At 52.3% G+C, this 11,059-nt stretch overlaps 1 protein-coding gene and 1 long non-coding RNA gene across 3 annotated transcripts in view; both read right to left on the reverse strand.

Moving 5' to 3' along the window:
* Positions 1–56: 56 nt before the first annotated feature.
* KLHDC9 (kelch domain containing 9) lies at positions 57–2,502 on the reverse strand. The gene is made up of 4 exons (XM_029230988.1): positions 1,631–2,502; positions 1,188–1,347; positions 898–1,096; positions 57–629 (listed from the first exon to the last, which is right to left on the reverse strand). The coding sequence occupies exons 1-4, from the start codon at positions 2,500–2,502 to the stop codon at positions 463–465; spliced, it is 1,398 nt and encodes a 465-aa protein (XP_029086821.1). The 3' UTR covers positions 57–462.
* Positions 2,503–9,355: 6,853 nt separating this feature from the next.
* Positions 9,356–11,059, reverse strand: part of LOC114898646 — a 28,631-nt gene continuing 26,927 nt past the window's right edge. Inside the window, exons 2-3 of one of the 2 annotated variants that reach the window (XR_003794429.1) lie at positions 10,054–10,126; positions 9,356–9,494 (exon numbers count right to left, since the gene is read on the reverse strand). This is a non-coding gene — a long non-coding RNA (uncharacterized LOC114898646). The remainder of the gene's footprint in view (positions 9,495–10,053; positions 10,127–11,059) is intronic. The other variant, XR_003794428.1, reaches the window with a different exon arrangement.

Genomic DNA, 11,059 nt, shown 5'->3' on the forward strand with positions numbered 1-11,059 from the left:
GGGTCCATCTGGTTAATGGCTCACAATATCAAACTAGGTCCCATATTTTATCCTTTACCTTGCAAATAAAGATGCACCTCCTTATTTACTTCCCTCCCCGCCAAAAGATTCAGAAACAAACGTTAACTCTCAGGTTGAAATTTAATCAGCATTTGAAATGAGGCAGATAGCTCTGGTGATAACTAAAGCTTTATGAGTCTGCAACAAAACAGAGGCTTGGGGCTTCCCTGGTGGCGCAGTGGTTGAGAGTCCGCCTGCCGACGCAGGGGACACGGGTTCGTGCCCCGGTCCGGGAAGATCCCACATGCCGCGGAGCAGCTGGGCCCGTGAGCCATGGCCGCTGAGCCTGCGCTCCGCAACGGGAGAGGCCACAACAGTGAGAGGCCCGCGTACCGCAAAAAAAACAAAACCAAACAAACAAACAAAAAACAGAGGCTTGGTGGTGTATCTTGGCACTATTCTTCAGATAAAGAGGTCCAGAATGCAAACCTGTGGACTAGCTGTCCTGCCATCCTCACCAAAACCCCCAACCAGGTAGAGCTGATCATTCCAAAGGCAGGTCCGATGGCCCACGCGTTTTAGCCCATGGTCTGCACAGGGGAAGTGGAACCACAGAGAAGGAGACTTTCCTGTTGGGTAAGGGCAAAGAGTGGTTATTGAGGCAGTAGCGCTTTGGCTCCCATGGGGCTCTTAACAAGACCAGATATTTGCTCATTATTTTTCTCCTCACTGGATTTGTGGGCCTCTTCAAAATTTAACATTCTGTGTATTCCTTTAATTTGTCGACTAAATCTTCCTTCTCCCTACGCCATTACTCCATCCTCTTTCTTTCTGTAGTCTGCAGGTTCTCCTATCTTCCCACCTTTTCCCCTTCTCAACCATTAAGCCCCTTCTCACGGGTATCATAGATGTAGAGGTCATTGCAGATGGTGTCTCGGGCTCTAGTCAGAGTTTCTCCACCAAACAGCACAGCAAAGGGCCCAACCACAGAACATGAGTGATGCCGGAGTCCTCGAGGCCCCTGCCGGGACCCCTGCCCACTGCTCACGAGACTTGCAAGCTGTTCCATCAAACGGGGGGCAACAGGTGGTTCCTCCTTGGGGGAGAGAGAAGGGACTGTCTGGAGGGATTTGGGCATCCCCATTTTAGCCCCCTTCCACCCTTAGCAAGATGTGAGTAGGTAATACCTTAATCTTCCCATGACTCCAGTGCCCAGCTACTTCTGGTTCAGCTGAGTTGCAGCCCCCAAAGAGCAATAGCTGGTGACCTGGGTGGGGCCCAGGACTTTGGAGCAGGGCAGCGCAGTGACCTGAACGTGAGACTGTGTGGTAGCCTTCTTCCTTATAGCTGTGAAATTCAGGCCTGAGTTGGGTTTTCTGGAAAATATAAGTGCTGTACTGCCTTTTCCCCAACCCCCTTGCCAAGGATAGAAAGGAGACATGGGACAGTGCCAAATGTAGTTCGGTTGAGAGGGAGGGTAATATTGATAAGAGTTCAGCTATCTTAGACATGGAAGATTCCCGGGGAAGGAGGGTTCTAGGGTGAGGATATTAGATAAATTGCCTGCGAAGCTGTTTTTCCAGAGTGTAAGTGAGGGAGCATGAAAGGTTTTGGGCAAGGGGTGTCATACCAATAGGTGCGGGCGCCAGGGTCCAGCCTTAACGTGTAGATGCTTCCATAACGACGCTGAGTGCGAGTCCCGCCCTCCCTGCCTGCCACCCGCAGCTCTCGGTCGGAGAGGCGGGTACAGGTGTGACTACTGAGGCCGGCAGGGGGGCAGCTGCCAGGGACGGCGGTCCACGCCTCCCACACACCGCGCTCGGTGTCCAGGGCGCTTACTGTGGCCAGGCGGCGCGACCCATCCCAGCCGCCCACCACACAGAGCCAGCGCCCGCCCACCAGCGCCGCGTCGTGGTGGCTGCGCCTCGGGCCGCCCCGGGCTCCCACCCGCACGGCCTGGCCCTCAGCCGGATCGAAGACCACCATATCACTGCTCGGCTCTCTCGCTCCTCCGGCTAGGAGACCCCCCACCAGATAGAACCGTCCCCGCAGTTCGGTGCATGAATGGAAGGCCCGCGCCAGCAGCGGATCCCGCGCCACCGGCCGCCAAGTCCAGCCTGAGCCCCCTGTCCCACCCACCGCCCCGGCCATGGGCCCGGGGAGGGGCGGGCTGCGGGGCCGACGGCCCGGAGCACCCCTACCTGGGGGCGCAGGCTTCCCCGGAACCGCCTCTACACCCCTACCGGAAGCCTGTCCGGGTCCCCACCTCAAGCCACCTGCTTCTCTCCGCCGTCGCCCAGCAACCACTGCAGCGGCTGCAGCACGACCGCTGCAAACTGAAGGTCGCAAAGCACCGGTTACCGTGGAGACAGGAGACCTGGGTAGCCACCATGAATTAGTGTTGTCACCATGGCGACAGGAGCTGTGCGAGGTCAATAAAAATCTTGAAAGTCTGTTAAATTCGGCAAGTCTGAGGACAGCCAGTTCCTCAGAAGGACCCATGTTATCCAAGATGTGAATTCACTTGGGACTATGACGTTTCAGGTGCAGGCGTTGCTCTGCAAGGGTTGAGGAGGAACCATGTCCTTTTTGGCTTTGGCGTTTTGGGCGTTTTTCTGATTCGTTCTGACCTCCCCAGGGATAAGCTAGGAAGGGGAGACAAAAATCAGAGAGGAGGCAGTGAAAGTGGATTAAGCACTGACCTGGGTGCTTAAGTTCCGGTCCCGACTATACCCTGACTCTCAAAGTGATTATTTTCCACATTTATAAAATGTGCTGTTGGGGCTTCCCTGGTGGCGCAGTGGTTGAGAGTCCGCCTGCCGATGCAGGGGACACGGGTTCGTGCCCCGGTCCGGGAAGATCCCACATGCCACGGAGCGGCTGGGCCCGTGAGCCATGGCCGCTGAGCCTGCGTGTCCGGAGCCTGTGTTCCTCAACGGGAGAGGCCATAACAGTGAGAGGCCCGCGTGCCGCAAAAAAAAAAAAAAAAAATGTGCTGTTGGCTTATCCCTTAGGTGTCTTCCAGACCAAAGACCGTGGTAAAATCTTGAAGGTCTTGATCGACGGGGTGGGACAGCCCTTTCTGGCCACTAGAGGGTAGTAGAACCCAGTCTCTCAGGGCACATTGTAGAGTGAGTGAGTGAGTGTGTGTGTGTGTGTGTGTGTGTGTGAGAGAGAGAGAGAGAGAGAGAGAGAGAGAGAGATTGGGTTGAGGGTGACGGAAAATACCTTAGGCATTGGAGAACTTTTCACTATTGAGTCCTAGGAAGAGTAACTCCTTATTTCCTTTTGTCTCATAAGCTCATAGAACAGGAGGAAATTGAGGTACCGTGGCATCTGGAACTCAGAATTAAGGTCAGGGAGTTTCTCCTGATAAGATCCAGGGCAGAAGCTGCCTAGTCTTAGAAGCTGGATGGGGGTGAAGCAGGCGAGGAGTGAGAAAAACAAACTCCTGCCCCTCCCTGGTATCTTCCATTTATTCAAGCCAGGTCCTTGAGCTTCTTCTTAACTCTATCCCTTCAAGACCCAGTGAAGAATGAAGAGGCCCAGATCCAAGCTGACTAGTTTTAGCTACTGCTGAAAATGCAGACAGATTTCTACTCCCAGCATAGCTGGGGTGGGACAGAAACAGGACTTGTGTCCCCCAGGGCTGGTCTGTAAATGAGAGTGATGACTGCTTACTTTTGCCTTTGGTTTCTATTCATCAACTGGATCCCCATCAGGCCCAAGAAATGGAGGCCATAGAGAGTGGCTAGAGCTGCAGTGAGGCTGGACATGTAATTCAGGGCAGGGCTCTTCCCATTCCAGATCCTAACTCTTGGTCCTTAGAGAAAATAGCATGAGGAGGGTATGGGCAGGAAGGCATATTTAGAGAGACTGGTAGGTACCAGGACCTGTTCCCCACCTATACCTTAAAGCCGAGACCCAGTAGTAGCTTTGAAAGTCTCTGCCCACCCAACTATAGCTTTCCCAGATTTTGACAAAGAGGATCCTCAGTTTTCCAGACCATGGTAAAAAAAAAAAAAAAATCACTAACTTCTAACATCCTTGGCTGAAATCTGAAAGCCAGCCTTTTCCCTAAATCTTCTGACTGGCTAACCTCCCAACCGCTGGATTCAGATCTGTCATACTCCTAGGATTTAAGCGAGGAGCTGCCTGGTGGGTGGTGTCATTTTGCTTTAACCGTACTGGCCTATATGCCCATTTTAGGCTCTTGCTTTTGCTTAAGTCTTTGACTGTCGTGCCAGACTCATTTTCTGCCTCTCCCGGATAGAACGGGGAACTCCCCACCCCAGGGGCCTTTCCAGTTCCTCTCTCCCAGCTTTGTTTTCCTTCTCCTCCCAGCTGCCACTCCGACTCTGAGTCCTCAGCAGTTGTCATCTCACTTGAACATGGAGCCTGAACCTCACATTGCTCCTTGGCTGTCCCCTCCCAGTTCTGCACCTCCTCCAGTTCCACCTAGTAGCTAGAGGTGTCCATCCATTGCTGCTCCAAACATAGATCTGGGGGAGGAATCCTACCTCCCCTGTTTAGTCTGAAGTAAGCCCGTATTTTGAAGGAGGCAGAAAAGAAACTGGGGGAGGAGAAGGGGAAGAAGAAGAAGGAGAAGAAAAGAGAGGAAGAAAATAAGCCAATTTGTACTTGTCTGACAAACACTTGACACCCCAGGGCAGCATCATAAGTGGTGTGTAATGACCCCGTCAATGATAAAAAACTGAAAGGCACAGGGACAACCTCTGTCCAGGAGTGGGAGTGGGGGCTGATCATTCTGAAAGTCTCAGAATCCTGATGTGATCCTATGAGTTTGGTTTCCTCAGTTGGCTGTTTCTGGCAAGCAAGGATCCCTGAAGCTCAGCTTCTTAGTCTTAGATGTCTGTCCCAGCCCCAAATCTACACACCCTTGTCTCAAACCTTCATAAAACTTTTAGTCTAGGGGCTTCCCTGGTGGCGCAGTGGTTGAGAGTCTGCCTGCTGATGCAGGGGACGCGGGTTCGTGCCCCGGTCCGGGAAGATCCCACGTGCGGCGGAGCGGCTGGACCCGTGAGCCATGGCCGCTGAGCCTGTGCGTCCGGAGCCTGTGCTCCGCAATGGGAGAGGCCACAGCAGTGAGAGGCCCACGTACCGCAAAAAAACAAAAAAAACAAAAAAAAATTTTAGTCTAACTTCTCCTCCCCTTAACCTCATTTTCTGACCCTGGAACCATCCCTGGTTCACAGCATTGTTCAGTACACACAAAAAGCCAACAATTGGACCCTAGGGGGGGTCTTAGTCACACTCTCAAGACTCTCTCAATTGCCTCTGCCTACATCTCCCAGGCTGTCCCATCCTTCAGGCGGTCTCTGTGGCTTTTCCTTTATTGTCCTCTGGCCTTTCTACATTTTTCCCACAGTTCATTCTGCCTATAGCTGATTTCCTGGCCCCATGTCTTCTTGGTCCCAATTCTGGCTTTTTGCTCTCAGCTCAGCCAGAATAAGGACGTGGGCAAACAGGAGGACAGAGGAATGGCCAGGAAAAGAGATTTCAAGAGGCCAGATCTTGAGACGTGATTGAGACGTGAGCTAAAAGTAGTCGGTGAGAGAAGCGGAACTGTGAGCAGCCTTGGGGTGGAGGGGAGTGGGAATCAGTTGAGTTAGAGAATGATGGAGAGGTGGGGTAAGGATGGGGAAAAACTTGTTTTTGAGGGACATGGCGATATTGAGTAGGAAAGTATCAATGGGTCATTGTTGAGTGGTGGAAATTGAGGGTGGAAGAGGGAAGTACCTGAGTGATCCCAGCAGTGGGCAAGTAGGCGTCCAGAAATTTCTCTTTAGGTATTTCTGTCTCTGTTTCAGATTTTGTCTCAGTTTCTTATCTCTTTGAATTACCCCCCTTCAATAACTCGTGTGTGTGTGTGTGTGTGTGTGTGTGTATCTGTGTGTCTGTGTGTTTCTCCCTCTCTGTATCTATCTCTAGGTTTCGACCTGTCTCACGGTGCCTTGAGATCTCTCTCACCATATCTACTTTGTGTTTTTCTCTCTGGGTCTCTGCCCTTCTGTCGCCCCTGCCCTCTCTCTCCTGCCTGACAGGGCCAACCATCTGACTTTTCTGCAAGGAGCTTTGGAACCTTCTAGGAGTGGCCAGGATTCTCCCCCTTTGGCTGTATGCTAGAACTGTAGAACCAGTTTGGGGTCCCTGGGCACAGCCATAGGGTATTGATTACTGATGAGGTCCTGAGTGAGCTTCAACAAAAGGGGCCTTTTCAGGGAGTAGGATTTCCCCACTGAGGACCTTAGAGCATGGAGGCCTGGGCCCAGGGAGAGAAGCAGGCTGGCACGGGGAGATGAGACTCCGGTCTTGGTTCCTCTACCTTTCCTTATAGCCCATGGACCAATGCTTCCTGATCTCGCTAGTATTCATGAGCGAGGGACTAGTTAGTTATCACTAGTTAGTTATCTCACTAGTTATCATTAGCAAGGGACTCTTGCTCTGTGTCTTGATCCCTAGCCCTTCTTCTTTTATGCTACTTCTAGAATTGATGGAAAAATTGAGGTTCAGGAAGGCTTCAGGGTGAGGCTGGAGGACAGTTACCAGGGGTTCCTGCAAGGAAAGCATGAAGTCCATCTGGGGATGTATGGCGAAGGTGCTCAGAAGGGACTCAGGGGCATGCTCTACTCGGCTTCCATCCCTGCTTCTCCCGCAGCCTGGGACCTACCTCCTCCATCCTCAGCTCAAAGGCTCCCAACTTTGCTATCTCTAGGACTGAAAACAGATGCAGGACAGGGTCCGAGTCTCTTAGTGCAGTGAGGCCAAGGCCAAGAACTAGTCCTGCAGCACTGGGGCTTTGGGGGTGTCTTGGAACCTGAAGACCAAGCCCCTGCTTTCCAGGATGAGGCAGAGAAAGCCCAGGGCACTGAGACTAGGGCTCCTCTACAGCTGCACCACATCCTGGCCTCTGACCAGGGCAGCTACACCTGCCTGCTGAGTGCTGCGCACTGATAATGGAAACAGGCAGAGCTGCAGGTTTGAGGTAACTTTGGGTTCTGGTGTGGAGAGAAAGGAGGGAATTAGAGTTGACGTGATGGAAAGGTGAATACTCCTGGGCCATACAGAAGGAGGACTCTGCTAACAAATTTCAAAAGAAAATCTACTCTCTAATTACGAGAATCCCCAGGTCCTACTGGTTCCCCCGATTCCCAACTGCTGCTCGTGTCCTCTCAGCTTCTACCCCTCTCCTCTAACGTCTTCCCTCAGAGTCCTTTCAACACTGGCCCTCTCCCTTTGGGGTCTTCTGCGCTCTTCCCCCTAAGATCCCACCTCTTCCAGGCTTCCACAGCCCTTGGGTCTCATGGTGTCTTTCTCCATCTGCGGCCCCATATTCTGCTCCGCAGCTGTCTTGCCTCCCCCAGGGCCTGTTCCAAGGGTGACGTTTGATCACAGGGCCTCAGGAGGCTTTCCCCTAGGGAAGCCAAGTTGGGCGGGGGCAGGAGCCCAAGCCGATGGCCAGGAAGTGGCAGTCTTTGGTTTAGAGAGGAACCACACCCTCAGCATCTAAGCTGGATACCTGGAGATGAGTGTGAGAAACTACAGAGGCCAGGTGTTACCTGAAAATGCCCTGGTGGTGCAGGCTCTGCAGGTTGGGCTGGCCCTTGGGGGCTGCCTACATGCATGTTCCTCAACAGGTGAGCTCCCTGGGAGGAGCCTGGCTCTTTCTGTGGTCAGGGGTGGGGACAGGGATGGGGAGAATACAGAGGAGCACAGCTTGGGGTCCTCACTAGAATCCATTCTCTCATCAAATTCTTAGGACCCCACTTAAACTTTGCTCTTACCTCCTCCTAACCACTGCATTTTCTCCTGCTTTTGTCAGCACTTGGAAGACTCTGATTTCCACGAGGGCTCCTACTCTTGTCCTGGGCCAGCCAGGACCTATTTCTAGAGCCTTCTAAAAGTGCTAACCTACCCAGAGACCACAGGGTCAAAGAATAAGGCATCTCTCTCTTTACCCATGCCCTGGTCCCTGATTCTATGACCATGTGTTTACAGAAGTTTGGGGAGTCCATGGGGTGAGAGCAAGGAGGAGGGGGCTCTGCACACAGTGGCCTACTGAGATACAGGGCCCAAATGTGCCGTATGTTCAGCTACTTCCTCACTCTAGCTTCAGGACTCTTTAGGAACAAGCAAATCCAGCCTCCTGAACTGTAAGTGATGTTGTTAGGCAACCAGGAAGTGTGGTTGTCATTAAGGGATGGGGCTGGGTACTGGGGATCAGTGGGCCTGCAGGATAGGCAGATAGGAACAGCACAGCACATGGCAATGTTTAGATGGAATCTCTTGGAAAGCAGGATGCCACCATCCTAATACTGGGCACAGTGAAGCTCCAGCTGGTGGGGGGAGCAAAGGTGATTTGCAGTGGAGGAAAAGCTGCCGGAGTACCTGTTTTCTGTGTGGGGATCGCTTCCCAGCCCTCCGTGGGTGAGGAGAGTCCTAGGGAGGAGCAGGAAGAAGGACCTTGAAGCTTCTACCTGAAATAGCCTTGGTCCTGGGGGATGGAATCAAGTGCCCTATCAGTAATCTTCCACTACAAGGTCAGTCAACCTCCCAACACTTCTCTGTACAAAGAAGCCAAGGCAATGAGCAGATCAAGAATAGCTTAATACCACACAGAGAAACAAAGCTGTATAGAAATGGATTACAGACATTTGGTCCACATCCATGCTTCCAACGAGTTCCACTCTGATTTATTATCCACTCTTGTCTCTCCCAAAGCCCGAGGGTCTCCCTGCCAGCCTCTGACTCTTTGACCTGGGATCTCACTGCAGACAAATACGATATTACTCACTAAGAAACTCTCTCATCTGCTCCTTCCCCCAACCCATCCTCCTGATATCCCGCCCCCAGCCCTTCCCACCTTGACCCACTCCCTCCCTCCCCCACTCACTCACTCTGACCCTCACTCTCACTCTTCTTCTCCCCCACACCACCCCACCCATCCTTGTCCCTCCCTGACTCACCTCCAAGTCCCATTGACACAAACAAAAATTTCAGCACAACCCACTCCAACCGGTTTGGCTGAGGTGTGCAGCCTGCCATGGGGACAGACACAGGTTACAAGTGGATGATCAGATACACGCAGGTGATGAACATCTGCGGTTATGCACATAGAGACAGCCCCGGGTATGGACACGGCATATATACATACAGAGACATATAGCCAACACGTGATGGAGGGACATAGCATGTTATAGTTGTTTACGTGTCTGCCTGTCCCAACTGAGGACTCCTTGAAGGCAGGGACCATGTATTATGTGTCTCTGTCCTCTCCCTGGGGCCTGGCACGAAGAGGTGCTTACCTAATGTCTGTCGAATGAACTCAGGTATGCAGGCCTGCGTGCAGTGGTGCCACTCAGACACTTTACATGCTAAGGATTCTGTCTTGACTTGAATTGTTCCCATTCTTAGGGCCCAGAATGCAGGTAGGAGGAGGGTAGGTAGTGAGGCATGAGAGGAATGGGGGTTCACTGAGGAAGAAAGAACAGAACCTAAGAGACCAGGCACTGGTCTGGAAAGTCTTCCCCAGCCAGTATTTCCTTCTAGCCCCAACCCTGGCATTTGCCTTCTGCAAGCTTCATCCCAGAAGAGCGAAGGCAAGGCCTAAGGATGAGGGCGTATTCCCCAAGAGCATGGCCCTTGTGAGATGTGCGGGACTGAGGGCACAGGGGGCAGGGGGACTTGGAGGCCGATATTTGTTAGATAAGGGGGAGGAAGATCCCTACCTCGAGCAGAGGGCTGGAATCACTGCCTGGCCCAAGCGCTCCCTTTCAGGCCCAGTGGTACACATAGCCCTCCCTCCAAGGCCACCTCTGGGGTCTAATAGGACCTGAACATACCCATGAAAAAATATTTGGCACGGCCTGGACTTAACACCTCTGGAACGTCCAGCCTCCATGCTCCACATGGCTGGACTTGTGGGTGGGTGACTGAGGGTTCCAGCCAGAGGCTCACAGACTTCCTGACTGGCAGTACTGGGATGTATTGTGAGCTAAAAGGCTGAAGGAGATATAGGAACTGGATACCCACCTTTTGATCTAACTGCTTTCCTACCATCGTGCCTCAGTTTCTCCTGTGGTTTCCTGGACCAGGAGGGGTGAATCTGTGGGAAAGAAGGGAGTTTCTCTGAAATCACGCGATAGGATCCAAGGTTTGATGATTATAATTATAACATGGGACGCTCCTCCCTCCCATTCCCCCCTGCTCTACCCCACCCCTGCCACGGTGGATCTCAAAGCAGCATAGGGGTGGGGCTGCTTCCCTGGCACAGGTGGGATGTGAGTCCCGAAGAGGGGAAGGGGTTCACCAAAGTGGAGGTGGAGAGAAACAGGAGCTTTGGCATTCGGCCTGGCCCCGACCTGTGGGAAACAGCCCTCCAAGAAGAGGTCACTACCATGGACACTGCTGAGATTCGGGATCTAGAGAGAGAGAGTTGGGGTCACGGTCCAGAGGCAGGGTTAAAGTCTGGGTCACTAACCAGATTCAGGAGAGTCAGGATCTCCACTCCTCTATCTGACCGCCTTTTCCGTTCATAACATCATGCCTTCAACAAAAATGTATTCAGTCTCCATTAAGTGCTGTGGACTGTCCTAGCATGGATGACTGAGACAAGATTATAAAACAAGCCTGACTTTCCAGGAGTTCACAGACTACAGCTCTCGTCCTGTCCCTCAATTTAACACATTTACTGAATCCTTGGCACACAGCAGGCTTCAATTGTTGCTTCTTGAAGTGAAGCTTACAATTTAGTTAAGGAGATAAGATGTGCACAAATTATGAGTACACAGACTATAATAAAGGGACTAGCAGAGGCTGAGGAAGAACAGAAGGGAGAAAGATTAATTTTAGGTGGGAGGAGCTGAGAAGGCTTCATGGAAGATGTGGCACTTGAGGTCAGTTTTGAAAGATGAGTAAGATTTTGACAGGTAGAGGTGGGGGTGCGTGTGTGTGTGGAAAATATTCTACCTGAAATGACCTCCCACCTTGCTGTTCCCGGCCCCTCCTTCCTGCCCCTCTCCAGACAAAAGGATCCCAC

Source organism: Monodon monoceros, unplaced genomic scaffold, assembly GCF_005190385.1.
Source record: "Monodon monoceros isolate NGI ecotype Baffin Bay Population unplaced genomic scaffold, NGI_Narwhal_1 Super_Scaffold_18, whole genome shotgun sequence".
Classification (NCBI taxonomy): Eukaryota; Metazoa; Chordata; class Mammalia; order Artiodactyla; family Monodontidae; genus Monodon; species Monodon monoceros.

What these genes read in the sequence shown, in the direction of transcription:
- KLHDC9 (XM_029230988.1), bottom strand. Translation starts at nt 2,502, where the DNA reads ATGGGTCCTTCTGAGGAACTGGCTGTCCTCAGACTTGCCGAATTTAAC. An exon ending in CCTGGCGCCCGCACCTATTG is followed by an intron (nt 1,348 to 1,630) that starts GTATGACACCCC and finishes TGAATTTCACAG; the next exon opens with CTATAAGGAAGAAGGCTACC. An exon ending in GGAGTCATGGGAAGATTAAG is followed by an intron (nt 1,097 to 1,187) that starts GTATTACCTACT and finishes CTCTCCCCCAAG; the next exon opens with GAGGAACCACCTGTTGCCCC.